The 23,232-nt window shown below is 40.0% G+C and overlaps 1 protein-coding gene across 19 annotated transcripts in view; it reads right to left on the bottom strand.

Annotated features, from left to right (window-relative positions):
* The window catches only part of MAP4 (microtubule associated protein 4), a 171,370-nt gene that overhangs the window by 85,972 nt on the left and 62,166 nt on the right, over positions 1–23,232 (bottom strand). For all 19 annotated transcript variants that reach the window (XM_060162066.1, XM_060162071.1, XM_060162074.1 and 16 more), the window contains one exon: positions 7,455–7,523. In XM_060162066.1, the coding sequence (XP_060018049.1) occupies positions 7,455–7,523 (69 nt within the window). The remainder of the gene's footprint in view (positions 1–7,454; positions 7,524–23,232) is intronic.

Here is a 23,232-nt window from a genome sequence, read left to right as displayed (position 1 = left end):
TCTCATACGCCATGATAAAGTACAGGCAGACAAATCTTTTGTTGAATTAATCTCTTGGTTAATTGGACACCACTTGTGCCCCCCCCACCCTCACCCTTTAAATCCCATCCAATAGGACTAAGCTCTCTTTGTCCACAGCAGTGACTAAGTTAGTAATACTTTACTGTATTGGTTTTTCATCTTTCCGTTTTCACTTTTTGCAGTCTCCCACTCTTGTTTCCTGAGATCACTTCTCAAAATAAACTACCTACATGCAAAACCCTTGCCTCAGCCTAGATTTTCTCCCAGAAAATAGTGCCTAAGAAAGGCTTTAAATAGGCCTTCAAACTTCTGTTCCTTCCGACTACCTTTCTGATGATTAGTTAGCACTTAAGAAGATCCACTGAGACATGACAATGTGGTAGAAAGAGCACAGCACTTCTTCCCAGACTGGGTACAGCCTGGATCTCTCTTATTAACCAAAGTTCAACCTCTTCAAATGAAAAATGGATACTGTTATCCATTCAAAAGCACTTTACAAACTCTAATGTGTTATACAAATGACAGTTACCCTTATTACTAATGAGATGTATCAGGCAGAAGAATCTGTTCATGTCTAGATTCAGGTAAAAATACAAGATCAACTTATAGTAGTTGTGTGTGAATGTTCTATGAGTAAAAATCTTCTGGTCTCTGATAGAGTGTGGCTCTACCTACAATGCTTTAGTTTTTCTTAGAAAGGAGAATGTATTCGTATATTACTTACAGAATTACAAATAAAAAAAGAAAATATTCTGTATCAGCAAATGCCTTTTGACATAGGGTAGAGTATCATTCCACAAAGAGAAGCAAATCATATAAATGAGGTTACAGTTTAAAAAGTATTTCAGAATTATGGACTCACTCAAAGCTCAGGAAGAAGCTATTTTGTTTCATTAAACACAAAACTCCAACAGAAATAGAAATCGAATGGCTCACAGTATAATTAAATGCTTTGCTTAGATGAAGATTCTTAAGCTCAGTCCCTGAGCTGGTTTCAAGGGAGTCCTAAACGCCCTATAAGTAAATATAACATGTGTGTTAATGGGTACATGTGGATTTTTCTGAGAAGTTTTATATTTTTACCAGAAAACAATAAACCAAAAAAAAAACTTTAAGAAACATTAGATGTTGGTATTTTACTGGTGTGTTTCCAAAATGCAACGCATATCTTAAAAAAGAAAGGAAAAAAAAAACTAAAGCTTTGTTTTCAGGATTTGAGGAGGGGCAGGGAGAATGGCTGCCTTGCTGTGTCTACATCTAGGAACACAGTGTACAGCTTTATGTTCAGGCTTCATTTACGAGCTATAATGCCAGCATGTGGGTTGGTTACAATAGCTGTTCAGAAACTCTAACATTACAGATTTTTCTGTTAAGATTTCACATTTTTTATGACAAATTTTGTCTAATACAAAATCCTTTGCATTCCATCTGATGATACAACTGACAGGGATGAAACACCTAGGATACTTTCTGTGTCATGACATTCTAACAAAGCAGTTTTACTGTTTCACTGCTGTTCTGACCTGAGGGAATGATAACACATCCCATTCAGAAGAGTTATCACAATAAAAAGCCATCGACTCTGATCACAATGGAAACCACTAGTAACACTGCCATTTGTGGAGCACTTAGTATACTGCATCCAGCCCCAGTGTAAATAACACTAATTTGGCTCCATGGCAGCAGAGATGTTTATTTGTGGTTAAGTCTTGTTAAGCCTTCACTGTAATGAAAACAGCATCAAAATAAAATGGAGGATAATCCAGTTTTACGCATGACTTAGAAATAAAACTAACACTCTCTTCCTGCCCCACCAGTCCTGTGTCTTTGTCCAGAACCCTCTCTAGTCTCCCAGCCCCACCATATTACCAGGCCAACAAGGAGGAAGAATCCACCTGAAGCCGGGTTTCATCACTTTCATCAAAATGAATACACTAATAAAACCCAACAGTTGTTCCCATCACCAAAAGTTTAATCCTAGGGTACCTATAAGGTTAGTCAAGATTGAGAATTATTCTTTATAGTACTTAAATTATTGTGCTTCAAACCTAAGAACAGATTATTGAGCTCTCTTAATGCAAAGAAACCTAAGAACATTAAATTGAGCTTTCTTAATAAAAAGAAATGTTTGCCAAGCTAAAAAAGTTCTTTATGCCATGCAAATTACCTTAGGTATTCAGTCTTTTCAACGTCTTAATTCAGTCAACATACTGCGTTTGCAAATCTATCAACTGTAAAGACACACTAACCCACAATGGCTAGGAAATTGGGCATTCCATTGAATTCTTACCAGATACAGCCTACTAGATTATCAAACAATAAGGTTACAAAATTAAAATGTTATTGAATGTAACACGTTTTATATATTAAGTCAAAAGGCATTTTAGGAAGACTGTGAATGTGAATTTTAATTGGACTAAACAAAAGTGTAGTGTTAGAAAGTATCTAACAGTAATTGATACGCCATGGCAACTGTCTTTTGGAATAACTTCTTATTGGAATAACTTCTTATTGCTATTCTGCCAACTGTCTTTCTCATCAGGTGCTATAAAATATCAAATAGTCATTTGGGCTTCTTAACTCTTACAGATTCCAGATAAAAGGGAGTTCACTCTGATAATCCAAAATGACAACGTAAGTGAAGGTGCCTGGCAAAAAGTAAAAAGCCCATATAATTATGGAATTACTATGAATCAGATTAGAAGCTTTGTTAGACCAAGAGCTCATGTCTCAAGGGCCTTTATTTACAAAACTCATGTTTTGGCCACATTATACTTCAATAATTAAGACCCCAACCAAAATCCAGTCCATACGGTGTTGGTGTAAGATGTTTATTAGTGTAATTTATTTAGCACAATGATCACATTAAAATGTCCCAATATACAAAACCGTTGAAATCTAAAGTCACAAAAAATACAAACTTAGGTGAATGAATAAAGTTATAAAAATATTATTTAAAAACAAAGTTCTACATCTTCAACATTGGGCCAAAGAAGGAAAAAAACAAGAGAGAGAGAGAGAGAGAGAGAAAAAGAGAGAGATTGCATATAAGAAACAACACATTTCAACAGAGCAACCCTGACTGGTCTTGGCTGCCTCACCAGTGAGATCCTGGGCCACTGAGTGTGACCATGATGGCAATACAGCATTTCATTGCAGGACTGGCTACTTCATATGAAGCTATATATGAAACGTTACATTTATTTCCTTCAAAATGAAACATCCAAGTGAAACAGAGCTAACAATATACACTAAATTTTAGCTGTCTGATAGTAGAAATTTTCAACAATTCCATAAATTCAAAAAGAAACATATTTGGAAAAAAACAAATTTCAAAGAGAAATAAACATGACAAAATGGAAATTAAAGTGGAATAAATCAATGTCAATAATGAAGTGTGAGTGTATGTTTCTGACCACAGCTATACCACAGGGGTCACACCCAGGCTTTTCTACCCACCTGTCACCTAGACAAACTGCAGAGATTAGTTAGAAGTGATAGAAGGATGTCAAGCATGATTTTTTTAAAGTTAGCACTAACAGTTGTGAAAAGTTCCTTGGCTAGAAAAAAAAAAGGCACAAAAAAAATATGAAACAACTACATACCAAATGAAAAGAGCTATGTTTTATTTGATGGTGTGCTCTCCTATGGTATTTTTCATATTTTTCTCCTTTGCTAAGAGTTTTCATATTTACCAACTGCTTAGAATGTTAGCATAAGCACTTCCCTCTAAAATGTACCTCCCTTAGTGTCTTCTCTCCAGAACCCACAGAAGGAATTCCTGGCAGAGGAACAAACCACAGGACCACAGGAGGGAACGCTTCCTAAATTCCAGAAGTCATTGCAGGGTCTTGGTTTAAACTTTCATAATATTCTAACTTTCCCATCCCCAAAGTAGTTTTGTATCAGGGGATCTAAAAGAATGTACATCTCAAATCTTCCTCAGAACCTGGTGCCAAATATTTAATCTGAAATAATCAGTAGCTTAGTGATTATACAAACCTGCATAGTCAGTAAGAGGATAGAAAATTTTAAAGAGTATCTCACATTCCAGATCTTAAACCAGAACTCCTCTACAATTTCAAAACATGGCCCATGTTTTATATTCTATTTCTAAAAATCTGATCAAAGCTTATCATTTGAAAAGTTCCACAGTATTTGTCCCAGATGGTTTCAGATTTTTTTAGCTTTTAGTTTGGGAAAATGAGGAATGAGAAAAAGAAAAGTCCTACTGGGACAATCCTCAGAATGTGTGAAAGTAAATCCTAAGGTTCATGGTAAAGGACTTGACACACAGGTTATTTATATGTGACCGACCAATCCCACCTCAGGCTGCACAAAGGCACCTCCACAGTTCATAGGGAGGCTAACACTGAACAGAGCTGGAGTCCAGTCAGAAAAGCATTTCATTAGAAACCTAATAATTGGTTGTAGTTCTTCGATGTGTTGCAATTTAACTTCATTCTCAGGTTGCTACAGAAAAAGTTATTTTCTATCTGTATCAACAGCCCAGTATTCTAACAATACAGGTTTCCATTTTCCTTAACTTCCCAATTATTATCTTGATAGTTCATGATCATGTTAAGAAATTTGGGATATGAAATTCCACACACAATAATAAGGCTGTCAAATTTTCAGGAGAATCTAAGCCTGGACAAATAGATCATAATTTCATAATAGAAACAATTTCAGCCCAACTTGCAAATAACAAAGGATGATTTCATTTCAGGAAATATTTTTCAAAGTTTAATCAGAACTACTCTAAATTAGAAAACTTTAAATTAAAATAGCTATCATTATTCAGATGTTAGTAAGGTAGAGAGAAACATAGGTAGCCTGAAAGATGAATTTACCCTAAAAGCGAGCTCACAGAGGGAGGGAGGAGGGAGAGAAGAAGGGAGGTTCACGGCAGTGCTGGTGGCCTCGATCCCTTTATGAAAGCACACCTTCTCATTTGCTGCTACATTACCCTGATTCAGGTTGAAGATCTGAAAACCAAATGAAAAAGGCCAACTAAAAATGTTTAAAGTAAAGAAAAATGTGAGACTGAATTAAATTAAAAAATGAGTTTTAAAAGAGAACAAGAAATAAAAGACATTAGATGACCTTCATAAAAATACTGAAATTAAAAGGAATTCATCTGGTACTTTGTGCTCACAAAGGGAAACGAGGTTCCATCAAGCCCTGCGGAGCACAAAAGGAAGCAGGTGGTTTGCTCAGGCATCGGCAGAAATGGGCCCCGAAGAACTACCCTCAGCTTCTTCTATATCGTGTCCAGGAAGGAAAGCAAAGCTCTGCAAAATGCTGAAGGTTTTACAAGTGTAACGGTGCTTAGGAAAGATCACTGGTCTGGTGTTGCAGCAGCCCCAGTGTTGAGAGACACGTTAGGCTTCTAGGAGGAGAAAAATAGAAAGAGAGGAAGAAGTAGGAAAGGGAAGGAAAGGGTGGAAAAGCACAGATCATTAGTAAACAGCAAGTTCAACATTGCAAGATGCTCATAAACCCTTTATACACTGTCAGCAGAGCGGGTCTGCTTTTAGGACTACAGATTAACACTCTGAAGGAAGCAGAAGTAGGAATTTCCAAAAGAGCACGGAGCTACATGCTCCAGTTAGTGATGGCCAAATTAGAACGATGTCACAACATGCTCTGAAAACATGCACTCTTGGCCCCCTCCCTACTCCTTTCCACCCCCAATGAAACATGCGTATTTTCAGTAAAGCACCTGCTTTAATATAGTCAAGAGGTCAGGTTGAGAACACAACATCTCCCCAGGTGTGCAAACTATATTCTACACAATGGTGGAGAGGTGTCCAAGAGCAGAAAGACCTGCTCTCATAATGGCACTGGGCAGTTCATAAACAGCTGGGCTCTTTTTTGCAGCCAGAGAACTGAAGTCTTCAAACAGTAAGGGCCAGGCTGCATGTTCTTCCTGTTCTTTTTTCCTGCACAATTAAGCTGTGGCAGTGGGAAACAATTGCTACATAAAGTCTGAGTCTCCTCTGGTCAGACCTGACATCCTGCTGGAGAAGAAATCTACTCTAGTGTGGTAGTCATTTCCTTCCCGGATGAAAATGGCATTCATTCTTCCAAATGGCTAACCAAATCAATCCCTTCAAGCCTTTCCTTCCCCTAGCACTGCCTCCTCATTAAAGAAAGCTGAATTTATTCATTTTTTAAAAGTTTGTATTCAAGCTTCTCCTTTAATCATGGGGATATTTCTACAAATATGTTCTTAAAACCAAAATTATATAGACCTTTGCTTTCAAAGCAGACACAGAAACAGTCAACACTACATACGAACTAAGATTATCAAAAAAACAAAAAACTTTCAGTTCACAAAACTGGAAGATAAATAAGGTCGCACTTCAGGTTGTTTCTAGCTTTTGAAGAGTTCCTAATTAATGAGTTGCTAATAAGGATTTATTGTCACTGGGTAAAACTAACATTCACAACTAATAGAACCTAGTCATCAGTAAACCTAACATACAAAGATGTATACAACATTTCTAAAGGTCACAGAATAAAGAGTAAATCCTGGAATAACTGCTAGTGCTAACAGAAGGCTTTCTGGAAGCCTTAGAAACCAAGAAATCCTATGGTAGCTCAAGGAAAGGCTTCTCAAGGCTAAGGTATGCGTGCAAGAAGAGGAACACAGACATGGCTAGCACTTGCCTCCCTGCAGTAATGTGAAGCAAACGTTATGCCCAGTTAAAAGTCTTTTCAGTTGGGTCAACAGCGTCAGCCTGATTGTGCACTTAAGCTAATTAAGTTCAGTTATTTTTTAAAATTCAACATGGCTCTCATATCAGCTACCTAAACACAGATTTACATAGTACTATACATCCCTATGGACCCTGCTACTGCTTCAAGAATTTTGCTCACTTCAAATACACTGGGGGAACCCACAGGAACTCAGTGCTAGCCCTGGTAATGGGCTAGGCATCAGAGACAGATTTCAAAAGTAATAGTTAAGGGAAAAATAAAGGAAAAACAGACTGAGGGCACAACAGAAAGGAAAGAACTTTTAATTTCCAGCTCACAAGTTTCCTAACATTGAGCCATGGAAAGCAAACTGAGTACAGTATGCATTCAGGGATGAGACCTGCCCAAAGAACTGTAGCAGCCAAAGGACTCCATTATAACATTTTTTTTGGTCATTCTGCAACAAAAGCATATTGTTAAGACTGATCCAGCTCCTATGTGGTACAACTACAAAAGATATTCAAGAAATATCAAATGAAATTCTCTCTTTCCATTGTTGGAAATGTTATGAGGCAGATGCCCTGGGTTTAAATACAACCACCAAGAACAAGAGTACCCTTAGAAATAATCCATATGCTTCCACTAACAATCCTCCTCAAAGGAGCTGATCAAGGTGTTTACTGTGACTGTTTCACCCACACATTTGGGGATTCCTGGGAATCACTTACCAGTGGCATCATTCCCTTCTATTCCGTGGTCACCGTTGGCAAGCACTGTTGCTTGAGAAGATGAAGTACCTGCAATGAGCACAAAGAATAATTACCCACTGTGACAGATAGAAAAATGAAAAACAGATGCAACTACTGTCTAACTAGTCGAATTTTTGTCACTCTTCATAGCATTAGCTTAAAGCAGATAAAATCTGTCCAAAATTTAAAGATCCAATAAAAGGAAATCCAGAAACACAGAACAGAACTGAGTCACTGATTTCTATGGCATCCAAACTCTGATAAGCACCACGACTACAGGAGAAGCTTTCCTAATAACAAGTCTAAGTCTTTCCTGCTCTGTACACTGTCAAAGGTTACTATTATACTCAATAAAACCATCATGAAGCACCATAGGTTTAGAACCTGTGATTCAAACCAAATGGTCCAAGGACACAGAGCCGTTTAAAACAACCCCCACGTGGGACTTCCCTGGTGGTCCAGTGGTAGAGAATCCACCTTCCAATGCAGGGGATGCGAGTTCAATCCCTGGTCAGGGAACCAGGATCCCACATGCCGCGGGACAACTAAAGCCCACGTGCCACAACTAGAGAGCCCGTGAGCTCTGGAGCCTGAGTGCCACAACTAGAGAGAAGCCCACGCACTGCAACAAAAGATCCCGCATGCTGCAACACAGCCAAATAAATAAATATTAAAAAACAAAACAAAAACAACCCATGTAGAAAGTCCAGGGCACCATCACTGCTCCTGTACATGAGGATTACCTGGAAGTCACCAGCAGCACTTCTGGAAGCAGTGGGCTTTCTTTTTTTTTTTAAAGCTATCCTTATAGATTATAGTTGTATCTTATTTCCTAATAACTAAGGATGTTGAGCAACTTTTCACCTGTTTACTTGCTATTCTTTTATTTTCTTTGGTGAATTGAACAGTCAAATTTTTTGGACTATTTTTTAAATTGGGTTGTGTATTTTCTTATTATTGAATTTTGAAGATTTTTTTTTTTTTTTTTGCGGTATGCGGGCCTCTCACTGTTGTGGCCTCTCCTGTTACGGAGAACAGGCTCCGGACGCACAGGCTCAGCAGCCATGGCTTACGGGCCCAGCTGCTCCGCAGTATGTGGGATCTTCCTGGACCGGGGCACGAACCCGTGTCCCCTGCATCGGCAGGCGGACTTTCAACCACTGCGCCACCAGGGAAGCCCTGAAGATTCTTTATTGTTCTGAATACCAATCCTTATCAGATGAGTTTTGCAAATATTTCCTCCCATAAATGTATTTTCCAAGAAAATACATCCAAGAAATGTATTTTTGTTTTCTTAACTGTCTTTTGAACAGCAAAAGCTTTTGATTTTGATAAAATCTAATTTATCATTTTTTTCCTTCATGCTTCCATGCTTTTGGTGGGATATCTAAGAAATTTCTGCCTAACCCAAGGTCACAGGATTTTCTCCTATGTTTTCCTCTAGAAGTTTTATAGTTTTCATTTAGGTTTCCCATTGAGGTCTATGATACATTTGGAGTTAAATTTTTTATGTGGTATAAGATATGGGTCTATGTTCATATTTTTGTACATTGACATCTAATTGCTCCTTTACTCCACTGATTCCTTTGCACCTTTCTTGAAAATCAACTGACCATATTATGTGTAGGTCTGTTTCTGGACTCTCCTGTTCCACCAAACTATAAATCTATCCATTTTGCCAGTACCACAATGTCTGGATTACTGTATTTGTATAAAGTCTTGAAATGATGTCACACAAGTCGTGCAAATTAGGTCTTTTCCAAAATTGTCTTGGTTATATTTTAGTGTCTTTGCTTTTCCATATAAGTTTTAGAATCAGTTGTTGATTTATACAAAAAAATCCTGATGGGATCTTGACTGCACTGACTGTATAGATCAATTTGAGGACATATAACCTTTTCTGAAAGGCTCTGACGATATCTAACATTTCAGCAACCTGCCTAGCTCTGCAGTCAGCCTGCCAACCCAAGAGGTTCCTACAAATCACTCTTACTTAACAACCTCACAGGGATTTCCCTGGTGGCATGGTGGTTAAGAATCCGCCTGCCAAGGCAGGGGACATGGGTTCGAGCTCTGGTAAGGGAAGATCCCACATGCCGTGGAGCAACTAAGCCTGTGCGCCACAACTACTGAGCCTGTACTTCTAGAGCCCGCGAGCCACAACTACTGAAGCCCGCGTGCCTAGAGCCCATGCTCCACAACAAGAGAAGCCACCACAATGAGAAGCCTATGCACTGCAACGAAGAGTAGCCCCCACTCTCTGCAACCAGAGAAAGCCCGCGCACAGCAAAAGACCCAATGCTGCCAAAAATAAATAAATAAATAAATTAATTAATTTTTAAAAAGATTAGGGAACTAAGTCAAATAATGCTTAGTTCCCTAAGATTAGTAGGAAAAAAAAAACCTCACAGACATATTTTTCATAAGACAAGTAAAAATCTAGAACATATGCTACTAAAGTATAAAATGCAAGATTTTACTTTGGAAGACAGCAAACTACAATGTCCAAGCTTCTGGGTCTCACAAATCCAAGGCAGAAATCTTTCATACAAACTCAATGAAAAGATCATTCATTCTGTAATCTCAGGTAACGGAGGAACAACTAAAGAGAACAACCTAAAAGAACAAGGCAGGGGCTTCCCTGGTGGCGCCGTGGTTGAGAGTCTGCCTGCCGATGCAGGGGACACGGGTTCGTTCCCCGGTCCGGGAAGATCCCACATGCCACGGAGCGGCTGGGCCCGTGAGCCATGGCCGCTGAGCCTGTGCATCCGGAGCCTGTGCTCCGCAACGGGAGAGGCCACAACAGTGAGAGGCCCGCGTACCGGAAAAAAAAAAAAAGAACAAGGCAGACTGAAAAGAAAATATCAACTAACTGGAAGAAGAAGAGGAAAATAAAGGAATGAAAGATAATAGACTTTTATTAAATACCCAGTATGCACCATGCTAGGGCTTCACATATTGTTTTACTTATCCAGAGATAGAACAAATATGAGCTAGAACATATTTGGCATAAATAAATTCCCTTTTACCCTCACACAGTAAGCTTATAAAATTCATTCTTCCTAGCTCAAGAAAGAATGCATATTTTCAAAACTCTGCCTCAGATGAAAATGCAAATTGCAAAAAAATAAAATAAAATGCAGACTATAGGAAAATGAGAATTACAAAAATGATACCGTCTTCTGGCCATGAGAGTGATAAAATCTTTTTTAAAATTTGATAATAGCCTGTGTTGGCAAAGGTGTAGGAAAATGGGTAATCTCATACTCCACTGGAGGAACATAAATTGAAACAACGTTTTCATGAGAAAATCTGGCAGTCTATCAAATTTTGAAATACCAGCTTAACTCAAGAATCCATTTTAGGTGCTGGAGAGGGTGTGGAGAAAAGGGAACCCTCTTGCCCTGTTGGTGGGAATGTAAATTGATACAGCCACTATGGAGAACAGTATGGAGATTCCTTAAAAAACTAAAAATAGAACTACCATATGACCCAGCAATCCCACTACTGGGCATATACCCTGAGAAAACCGTAATTCAAAAAGAGTCATGTACCACATTGTTCACTGAAGCACTATTTACAATAGCCAGGACATGGAAGCAACCTAAGTGTCCATTGACAGATGAATGGATAAAGAAGATGTGGCACATATAGACAATGGGATATTACTCAGTCATAAAAAGAAACGAAAATGAGTTATTTGTAGTGAGGTGGATGGACCTAGAGTCTGTTATACAGAGTGAAGTAAGTCAAAAAGAGAAAAACAAATACCATATGCTAACACATATATATGGAATCTAAAAAAAAAAAATGGTTCTCATGAACCTAGGGGCAGGACAGGAATAAAGATGCAGAGGTAGAGAATGGACTTGAGGACACGGGGAGGGGGAAGGGTAAGCTGGGACAAAGTGATAGAGTAACAATGACATATATACACTACCAAATGTAAGATAGATAGCTAGTGGGAAGCAGCTGCACAGCACAGGGAGATCAGCCCGGTGCTGTGCAACCACCTAGAGGGGTGGGATAAGGAGGGTGGGAGGGAGACGCAAGAGGGAGGGGTTATGGGGATATACGTATGCATATAGCTGATTCACTTTGTTATACAGCAGAAACTAACACAATATTGTAAAGCAATTATACTCCAATAAAGATGTTAAAAAAAAAAGGAATCCATTTTAGGTATGTAGTTCACAAAAAGACATACAACACACATAAATAATCAGAAAAGGTGTGGGGAAAAAAATATACCAAACACCACTGGTAAAGTCCTGTTTTAACTGAGCACCTTAAATAGTGGCTAGATAGCCAACTGAAGCACACAGGCCAGCTTCAACATACTATCACAAGCAGTTAGAAGCAGCAGGAAAGACTGCTAAAAAAATTAATAAAAGATCTAGAAATCAAGAAGGGTACCCCTCCCCCAGTGGAACAGAAATTACAAGGAATATCCAAGAAAATGAAGCAGATAGACCACACTAAGGAGAAACCCCAGCCCAAAGAAGGCATAGGAAAACAGGACTCCAAGGTACTCCAGGCTTAGAGACAGCAGCAATGATGGGACTCAGTTAAAATCTGTCAGGTCAGTCCCCATTTCCCCCATGCTTTCCTTCCTTCACCCCACAATAGTCACCTTTGTGCCAAACCCAAGATGGGAACAGAGACTGAATGCTTTGGCACAAGAGGAAGCCAACGGGTGAAAGGTGATACCCAGAGGAGTTGCGGGGGAGCCCCACACCACACCTGGCAGCACTGTCACACCCCTGCCAGAGGCAGGTGGTAGAAAACAGTCATGTTATCACAGGGAATCTCAAGTATTGCCAAATAACTGAGGAAAACTACTACCAAAAAAGAAAGGCATCACGTTCAAAGAGAATAAATGTCACCCAGCGAAACAATGTTGATACGGCAAATAGGAGACTTTTAAAAAGAAATATGTCATTTTCCTCATACGGATGAAAGAAAATATCACACATCTGTGAAACAAAAGCAAACCCCTAAACAAACTGAATTATCTAATGACTAACAAATCCTTTCCAGGTTAGGTAGTTTTCAATTCTTTGCTTTTCCAGGATTCAAAGAGGTCATAATGTTTAATAATACTGAGTTACGGAATGCTTAGCATGTAACTCAAAGATTTAGACATTACCATAATAAAGCTTCCATTCCCACATACTTAGCTGAGTAAATAAGGTTTTTTGGCTATTATTATCTATAAAAACAATAGGACTAAATATTGTTAAAACCTTTCCATCCATCCTAACAAAAAATAGATATCCAGATTTATGGTCTAATCAAGGAAAATAATAGCCCCCATAATCTCATTAGGAAAACATTTCCAATCAGATTCAACTTTTATGGTTGTTAATAATTTGTCAAAAAAAACCCTGTGATCAACTGGGTACTACTAGTACCGATAATTGTGATGATAAATCTTCTCTGGACCAAGTTAATGCTTAGGAGCCTTTGGTTACAAAACTTTTTAAATTAAAATTTAAGTTGTTTTTTTTTTGATGCAGACCACTTTTTATTTATTTTTTATCTATCTACCTATCTTTGGTTGCATTGGGTCTTCGTTGCTGTGCACGGGCTTTCTCTAGCTGCGGCGAGTGGGTGCTACTCTTTGTTGTGGTGCGCGGGCTGTGGCGGGCTTCTCATTGCGGTGGCTTCCCTTGTTGTACAACACAGGCTCTAGGCACGCGGGCTTCAGTAGTTGTGGCTCATGGGTTCTAGAGCACAGGCTCAGTAGTTGTGGTGCACGGGCTTAGCTGTTTCGTGGCATGTGGGATCTTCCCAGACCAGGGATCGAACCCATGTCCCCTGCATTGGCAGGCGGATTTTTTTTTTTTAACATCGGTATTAGAGTATAATTGCTTTACAATGTTGTGTTAGTTTCTGCAGTATTACAAAGTGAATCAGCTATATATCCCCATATCCCCTCCCTCCTGCATTTCCCTCCCACCCTTCCTATGTCACCCCTCTAGGTGATCACAAAGCTCCAAGCTGATCTCCCTGTGCTATGCAGCTGCTTCCCACTAGCTATCTATCTTACATTTGGTAGTGTATATATGTCAATGCCACTCTCTCACTACATCCCAGCTTACCCTTACCCCTACCCGTGTCCTCAAGTCCATTCTCTACATCTGTGTCTTTATTCCCATCCTGCCCCTAGGTTCATCAGAACCTTTTTTTTTTTTTTAGATTCCATATATATGTGTTAGCATGTGGTATTTGTCTTTCTCTTTCTGATTTACTTCACTCTGTAGGACAGACTCTAGGTCCATCCTCCTCACTACAAATAACTCAATTTCGTTTCTTTTTATGGCTGAGTAATATTCCATTGTCTATATGTGCCATATGTTCTTTATCCATTCATCTGTCATTGGGCACTTAGGTTGCTTCCATGTCCTGGCTATTGTAAATAGAGCTGCAATGAACACTGTGGTACACGACTCTTTTTTTTTTTTTTTTTAACACGACTCTTTTTGAATTATGGTTTTCTCAGGGTATATGCCCAGTAGTGGGATTGCTAGGTCATATGGTAGTTCTATTTTTAGTTTTTTAAGGAATCTCCATACTGATCTCCATAATGGCTGTATCAATTTACATTCCCACCAACAGGGCAAGAGGGTTCCCTTTTCTCCACACCCTCTCCAGCATTTATTGTTTGTAGATTTTTTGATGATGGCCATTCTGACCGGTGTGAGGTGATACCTCATTGTAGTTTTGATTTTCATTTCTCTAATAATTAGTGATGTTGAGCATTGGCAGGCGGATTCTTAACCACTGTGCCACCAGGGAAGTCCCAAGACCTACCACTTTAGTTTGCAGACATTCATTACTTGCTAGTCTGCACATTAAAATAACCCAAACCTGAACAAAATGATTCTAGTTCAATAACAGATAAAATGACTTCAATTCAGTTTAACAAGCAATGATTGTATATCTACCATGTGCCAAAAGCAGTGATCTCTCTTTAATGCATATCTGACCAAGTTTCCGAGTCCTACCTTATCTCCCCACAGACTGTGAGACTCTGCATGATGTCACTGGATGTGCTTCTCCATGTTCCACCCTGTCACTTGTCTCACTTGTCATTTTGACCTCTGGTTTCTTATCACTGAGCAACTTGAGGTTGCTGGTACACTTTGAACTATTCTGTGCCTCTTTGCTTTTCCTAAATGTGTCATTCTGCAGGAATATAAAAATAAACAAAGCACTATCCCTACTCTAGAGTAGCTTAAGTGTGAGACAACAAATAGCTTAACTATGACCTTACAAGTGCCATGAGAAAGGAAGGTTCAGGGAAGAAAGGCACTTACCAAAGGGAAGACGAAAAGATAAAGGGGGTTGTGGGAGAAGATGGGAGAGGGAAGTCAGGGAATGTCCTTGGAAGATTACAACTAAACCCATTCGTAAAGGATTTTTTGTAGAAGACCACCTTTAGCCAATGCTTTATCATCAACCTCCACATGTGTATCTTTAGCCCAGCACTCTCCTCTCAATTAGAGATTCTTTTACCTAGCTGCCTATTGCTCTTGACTAGGTATCTTCTCCACTATCAGATAAGCTAAAATTCTTAACCTTTCCCTCAAAATCTACTCCTTCTACAGCCTTCCCAATCTTACAAGATGACAATTCCTTCCTTTTGGTTGCTCAGGCCAAAACCTTGAGTCATCTTGGATTCACCCTTGGCAATGTAAAGTCTTATACCTTCAAAGGAGCAGTTGGGTGACATGGTGTGGGTTAAAGTCGGATGGGAGTGGGTTCAAGAGAGAATGAAAAGGGGGCTTCCCTGGTGGTGCAGTGGTTAAGACTCCGCGTTCCCAATGCAGGCGACCCAGGTTCAATCCCTGGTCAGGGAACTAGATCCCACATGCATGCCACAACTAAGAGTTCATATGCCACAACTAAGGAGCTGGCGAGCCGCAACTAAGACCCGGCAAAACCAAATAAATAAATACATATTTCTTTTAAAAAGAAGAGAGAATGAGAGGAAAGGAATTGGGATTAGGGAGTAGATACACCTTTTTCAAAGAAGGAGCAGAATAAAAGAAAGTAAATGAGCTGGACATAGATTGAGATAGGATTTTTTATGAAGGAAAAAATTATGGTATGTTTGATGCTGATGAATGGCCCAGCTGAAGAGAGGAACTGATGATGCAGGAGACAGAAGAGACAATTGCTATAGCAGCACCCTTGAGTGAGAGCATGAGCAGTTCACTCATGACAATAAAAGTAATAGCAGAGTAAAGGGCACAGATAAAAGTAGTTTAGGAGATGGGGGGATGCATAAACTCTCTCGATTGAGTTTACTGATTATCTGTTCTAAAAGTCATCAACTGAGAATATGAACAGGAAAGCAAGTGCTGGAGGTTTGAACAGAGAGAAGATGTGAAATAGCTGTCTAGGAAAGCGGAAGATTTTATAAATTCATATGAATTAGTAGCAGAGTCCTCAAGTACATGCTCTTTATGCAAATAAGACTCTCATTTACATTTCCTGAACATAATGTTTATAGGTCTAATAATTCTGCCTTTTGATCTAAATAAGTGAACCTTTATTTTGAAAAATAGTTATCTATGAGCCATTAAATCAATCAGAAAGCATGCATTCATGAAGATGGTAAGGGTTCACAGAAAGAACATGGGGTTTAAAAATCATAAGATCTGGGTTCAGGTTGTGGTTCTGTCACTATAAACTAATGATCAAATGCAATTCCCTTGTGCTCCCTAAGCCTGAATAGCCTCACCTGAAAGACGGGATAATATCTACTTCCCATGGTCACCAAGAGGACTAAACACAATAACACTGGAGGCAGCACCGTGGCAACTGCACAGTGTTAAGTACATGTTAACTATTATTATTCTCGTTGTTTAACTGTAGATTGATCAACTATATTGACTTACCTAGAGAACAATTATAGATTGTTGACTGTAGACTGATCACTAAACTACAAAGTAACCTCAAGAGAACACTGAAATTAATTTACTTTTGCCTTATATAAAACTCATTTAAATGACATTACCAGACTAGGCAATAACTGCAAGACTAAGAAATAAGCAATTTACCAGAATAAAATAAAAGCAACACAAGGAGATTAGAAGAAAATAAAAGGGAGACGGAGATTCTACCATACACATAACACCTAACGATCTCAAAATCTAAGCTCAGAAGAGAAGAATAAAAACATTACAACATAAAAACAATTAGGTTTTAGAGTATGAAAAAGCTTTGCATACTTCTCTGGAGATAAGGCTTGGGCTCTAATCATGGGAAATGATTAGACGTACCCTACTGGACATACCCAGTAGGGTACGTCCTCATTCGAAAGGTGCTATACTGTCTTCTTTCTGATATCCCAGAGGACAGACTCCCATTTCATGAAGTGAAAACTTTCTCAGCTAAATACATACAGCACTGAAAACAACACAAGTTTTTTAAACTAATCACATGCTCTGAGATATAAGGATATTGAAATTTACTTTGTTTTTTTAATCTCTTCTCCTGCGATCTCTTCTCTTTCTCAGCAGTGGGATTTCAGAGTCCCACTGATGGCAAATCAATTTGGCAGAGAAGGGAAGTAGGAAGAAGGTGAGAGGGCATGTGTGCTGTGAAGAAGAGACACAGCGAGTGCGCTTTGGGCAAAATGGGGGAGGATTCAGCATTGTCTCAATGCATGGCCTCCTTCTTGTGTAAAAGTCAGGTCTGTGCCAACATCGCCCTCTGGTGGCCAATGAAGGTAGTTACAAAACTCCACAACAGAAAGCCCCAGTCAGTTGAACAAGGAAAAGTTCTGTAGTATCTAGTTATCATCCTTCCCAGGACATACTTAGGCCCTTTCTCCAGGATCAAAGTTTCTCAGTCATGGACCTGCATCCAAGTCACTTGCAAGGGCTTGTTTAAAAAACAGATTGCTGGGACTTCCCTGGTGGCTCAGTGGTTAAGAATCCACCTGCCAACGCAGGGGACGCCCGTTCGAGCCCTGGTCCAGGAAGATCCCACATGCCGCAGAGCAACTAAGCCCAAGCACCATAACTAGGGAGCCTGCGCTCTAGAGCCCGCGCGCCACAACTACTGAGCCCACGTGCCACAACTACTGAAGTCCACATGCCTAGAGCCCGAGCTCCGCAACAAGAGAAGTCACCGCGATGAGAAACCTGCGCACAGCAACCAAGAGTAGCCCCCTGCTCTCCCCAGTTAGAGAAAGCCAGTATGCAGCAATGAAGAACCAACGCAGCCATAAATAAATAAATATAAATTAAAAAAAAAAAGCCAATTGTTGAGTCCTATCCCCAGCGTTTGCCTAAGAATTGCATTTTGAACAAGGTCCCAAGTGATACCGCTGGTCCAAGAACCACACTTCAAGAACCACTGTCCTAAGATTAAAACATTCTATAGAAATAAATTCTTAGCCTCAAAAACCTCCTGGAATGTTGGGGAGTAAGTATCCTCTCAATATCGTAAGTGCTCTATATAAGCACATGGAATACAGAAAAATTAAGTGGCTTACCCACAAATTTGCCAACTATTTATGTTTAAGGGTCAACAATGTATTAGATGTTCATTCAAACATCTGTGACACTGTTTTGAATGAACAAGAGTGACAGAAGTTATATTGTTACATCTAAGAGAAAGCTTCTGTCTTTTGTCTTCCTAGCCTTGAAAACAGAGCCATACAGAGCTGATAATGAACAGTACTAGGAAGATAGCATTTTTGAAGGAAAAAAAAAGTAATACATATGTTCTGAAAAAGTATCTTGAGAATTGTTTCCCAAGGAGACAGGCATTTTAGAAGAAGTTGAAAAACAGTTTCATTTCTAGGTATTTGGCTATTTAGGATTTTTTTTTTTTTTTTTTTTTTTGCGGTACGTGGGTCTCTCACTGTTATGGCCTCTCCCGTTGCGGAGCACAGGACCCGGATGCGCAGGCTCAGCAGCCATGGCACACGGGCCCAGGCGCTCTGCGGCATGTGGGATCTTCCCGGACCGGGGCACAAACCGGCGTCCCCTGCATCGGCAGGCGGACTCTCAACCACTGCGCCACCAGGGAAGCCCTATTTAGGTATTTTATGGTGGCAATGCTATGGAAAAATACGTGTACACTCACAACTAAATGGGGGTAAAATGGGAAAGGGTATAGTACAGAAAAGGTAACCCTAGCACCCACACTGTGAACTTGAAATACCATAGTTTCTTGGAGAAATCATTTTTTCCAGGTTTGGGGCAAGAACTATACCTTGGGGGGAAAAAAGCAACATTTCCTACTTTGTGCTAAGTGCCATAAAGGCAGTCTCACTTTCCTTCCCCCTCATTTTAAAGCTAGGGCAATTACAGTAGGTGTATAATAATTAAAAGAAATAAAAACACCATTGCCCAGAGAGTTCCATTATGTGTAACCCACTTAACTAACCTTTCTATATCTAGATGCAGGAAGCTGGTTGATAAATTTCCAGTAGTTGGCTTAAGTTAGCCTGTTGTAAAATCATATTAAGAGCACCAGTGATGGGGCTTCCCTGGTGGCGCAGTGGTTAATAAGTTTAATTACAGGTTATTCAAATATTAAAAATATCAGCAGGAAAAATTTAATAATTTTTATAAGCAAAACAGTTGCTTAAAAATTCTCCTCCTCTTGGGTCAAGTTCATGGTACACAGATCAAATCACCCAAGATGAACCACAAGAAAATCTACTGCTACCATCTCATTATCCTCACCCACCTAAGCTGAGTCCCAGGTGGTAGGAGTCACGCACAGCTAAAGGAAGATTTTAAATGAAAAGGAGCAAGCTTCCTCCACCTATGACTGATGAGGGTAAGTTAATGCGGATGGGAAGAGTATCTTAGTCATGACTCAAGTTATTAAAATATTTACTTTGTACCATTTTCTTTCTTCCAACTAAAGTGTTCCTTTTAGGTTAATCAAAGGACAAATAACTCCACTGACCGTTACGGATTAAAAGAGAACAGACATTTCCATTTTCCATTAACGAATCCAATTTTTTTCTTGGAGTAAATATTTATACGGATATAATTTGATTTTAAACTCTCAATAATATTTCTCCTGATCATTTGTGGTTACCCTTCCACCCCCCAAATAAAGCACATATAAAAGAAGCAGGAGTTCCTCTTCCACTCAGGCTACAGAAAGCCAGAAGAAATGTCACTCCCACCCTATCAACAACAAAAAACCCAGATCAACTACAAAATCGAACTCAACTACAACAACTCAACTACAAAAACGAACTCACCAGAGAGCTGAGGTTTTAGGGCAACCAAGTAGTGTGGAATCCAAAGAAAGACATTCCCCTCAAGCAGATATGGGAGGTAAGCAATGGTTCTCCTGTGTCTTACATGCCATGCAAGCAGGTGAGAAGAATTCAACTAAAGAGTTTAACGATTTGCTAAAGGCTAAGTGAAGGCTAGCATGAGAGTAAAGGGCCCCTGGGATCCACAGAGACAAAAGGAGTTCATACCCACTTGCAGGTTAGAAAGACTAGAGGCAGCGGGGGGACCAGAGAGCTGCTCTAGGTGGTGCAGACCTGGAAAAAGCTGCCACTAAAAGCAAAGGCAAGAAGCCCTGGCCCCTAGGACTCCTCTCTCCTATGCAAACAGAAGCTTTAAGCTGCTGGGGGAGGAGTATCAAACCCTGTCAGCCCCAGGGCCAGGGTGAAGACCCACTGCAGCTGGGGAAGAAGTTAACAAGAAAACCCCCTTACCCTAGGGGAGGAGCCAGAAAGAATCCTAGCCCAGGATCCTATGCCAATACCTTTAGAAAACGCCATCCGTGTAAGAGGGATAATATGATTGAGAAAAAGACTCAACCACAAGACGCATGCACACAGGCTTGAGCCTAAACCAAGGCCAAAAAACAAAAATAAAAAAACTCCTGCCCACTACCAGGCTATCCCTCTTCTGATAAGGGAGGGGAGAGCATGGAGAGAAATCCTCCTGAGGCACAGGTGCACAGCAGGGCCAAAAGCTGGGAGTGGAACAAGAACTTTGAGAAAAGAACTTTTTTTTTTTTTTTGCGGTACGCAGGCCTCTCACTGTTGTGGCCTCTCCCGTTGCGAAGAACAGGCTCCGGACGCGCAGGCTCAGCGGCCACGGCTCACGGGTCCAGCCGCTCCGTGGCATGTGGGATCTTCCCAGACCGGGGCACGAACCCGTGTCCCCTGCATCAGCAGGCAGACTCTCAACCACTGCGCCAACCAAGGAAGCCCAGAAAAGAACTTTTGAGAAAAGCCTTCCAGCACCTCAGTCCCTACTCTACGCACCAGAAATGGAAGAATTTGAAGCCAGTAGTGCACTGAAGACCATCATAGCAACAACAAAGCCCAACCCTAGCTCAGCCCTGGCCTAAACTGACTCAACCCTTTGAAAGTATTAATTAACTAGTAAAAGAAGAGAGTTGCCCATTGTTGGGTTGTACCCTGCAGGCCTACAAGGTCTGTGCTTGCTCAGCTCTAAAACCGAAGAAAGAACTCAGAGTCAGCAACAGAGACATCAACGGTGTAATGGATGGGGGACCTTACACAGCTGAAGCAAGGTCCTGGAGCGACACCCCACCGTGTGCGGCAGACAGCAGGCAGAACATGGTGGCAGCCTTCACTGCCGGCCGGGGCGGGGGGGGGGGGGGGGGGCGGGGGGGGCGGGTTACCAGTTATAAGAGAATTATGTCAGGTGGGTTCATTAGTTACCAGGGAAACCAGCAGAGAGGCACGCCCCTCATTACCCCTTCGATAAAAACAATCAACAGCTGGAGCAGGGGCAAGAGTGTAGGAAGGTCCGGCACTTGAATAGGGTACAGGTGAAGCAGGCACTGGTCGAGAAGGGAATGTACAGAGAGCAAAAGAACAGCCATCTTGAGTGGCCTGACCATACACTCATTTCCAGGCATAAATATTTTATTTCAGTCTCTACTGTTTTACATGTGAGGTCCAGCATTCACTCAAAAATTAAGATACACATAAAAAGTACCAGAAAAAAACAGTAAAGAGACAAAATAATCGGACTGAGAGATGACCCAGATGTTCAAATTACCGGACAGACATTTAAAATAATTATGAATAATGTGTTAAAGTCTATAGTGGAAGAGATAGAAATATGCATTAACAGATGGATAATTTCAGCAGAGAGATGGAAACTCTAAAAGTCAAACAGAAATGCTAGAAGTTAAAAACAGTAAAGATATTAAAGATAAAGAATGCCACTGAGTGCTCATCATTAGACTCAATGCAACCAGGAAAAAAATCAGGGAATTTGAAGATAGATGAAAAGAAAGTACCCAAAATGAAACATAGAGCATCTAAGAACTGTGGGACAATACTCAAAAATCTAACAAAAATGTAACTCGAATCCCAGAAGAAGAAGAGAGAAAGAAAGAGGCAAAGCACAGATCAAGCTCAGAGAAGCCAAGAAGGACAAATAACAAAATATTACCTAAACACAACACATTCAAACTGAACAAAATATCACCTAAACACAACACATTCAAACTGAACAAAATATCACCTAAACAACACATTCAAACTGCTAAAAACCCAAGATAAAGATAGCCTGGAAGGTGGGGGTGGGGGTGGGGGTGGGGGGAGAACAATGATCAAGATTGTAACAGATTTCTCATACGAAACTATGCAAGTAGGACAACTAATTTTCCTTTAAATTACTGAAAGAAAAAAGTAACACAGAATAGGACACCTAGCAAAAAGTACCTTCCAAAACTTAAGGTTTGTTTTTCAAATAAAACAAAGCTGAGAGAATTCACTGCTAAGCATGTTTGTACTATAAGAGAAGAAGTGTTACAAGCTTTTCAGGCAGAAGGACTATGGTGCTAGACAGAAATTTGGGTCTATACAAAGAAATGAAGAATGCCCCAAATGGTATTTGAAAATGGTATTTGAAAATGGTATTTGAAAATTACTCTAATTAAAAATTAGAGTAAAAGTATATTTTTCCCATATTTTTATTCATTCTAAAAGATAATTGACAAGCTAAAGCAAAAATAGTAACAAGGTAGGTAACTAACATAAGTCAAATTATGTGTATGACAATAACACAAAAAATGACAGAGGAATTGGACATTTACTATTTTGCATGGAATTTTACACTATACATGAAATGGTAGAATATTACTGGAAGGCAAACTGGAAGAAATTAACATACACAGTAAACTCTAGGTCAAATATAAAACAATTTTTAAAAGAAATATATATAATAAGCCAATGTTGGAGTTAAAACAGTATTTTAAAAAATATTCAGGGACTTCCCTGGCAGCTCAGTGATTAGGAATGTGCCTGCCAATGCAGGGGACATGGGTTCAAGCCCTGGTCCGGGAAGATACCACGTGCTGCAGAGCAACTAAGCCCATGCGCCACAACTACTGAGCCTGAGCTCTAGAGCCCGCGAGCCACAACTATTGAGCCCGCATGCTGCAGCTATTGAAGCCCGCGTGCCTAGAGTCCGTGCTCTGCAACAAGAGAAGCCAGCATAATGAGAAGCCCGCGCACTGCAACAAAGAGTAGCCCCTGCTCACCGCAACTAGAGAAAGCCCGTGCACCGCAACAAACACCCAACACAGACAAAAATAAAATAAATAAGTAAATTTTTTTTAAAAAAGCCTATTTTAGGTGGTTGCCAGAGGTGGGGGGTGGGCAAATGGGTGAAAGGAGTCAAAATAAATAAAATTAAAAAGTTATAAAATAAATAAGTCCTGAGGATACAATGTATGGCATGGTGTCTATAGTTAATAACACTGTACT

The sequence above is a fragment of the Lagenorhynchus albirostris genome, chromosome 10 (assembly GCF_949774975.1).
Source record: "Lagenorhynchus albirostris chromosome 10, mLagAlb1.1, whole genome shotgun sequence".
NCBI lineage: Eukaryota > Metazoa > Chordata > Mammalia > Artiodactyla > Delphinidae > Lagenorhynchus > Lagenorhynchus albirostris.
Note: the sequence above shows the minus strand (reverse complement) of the source record. Positions and strands in the feature narration are given on the sequence as shown.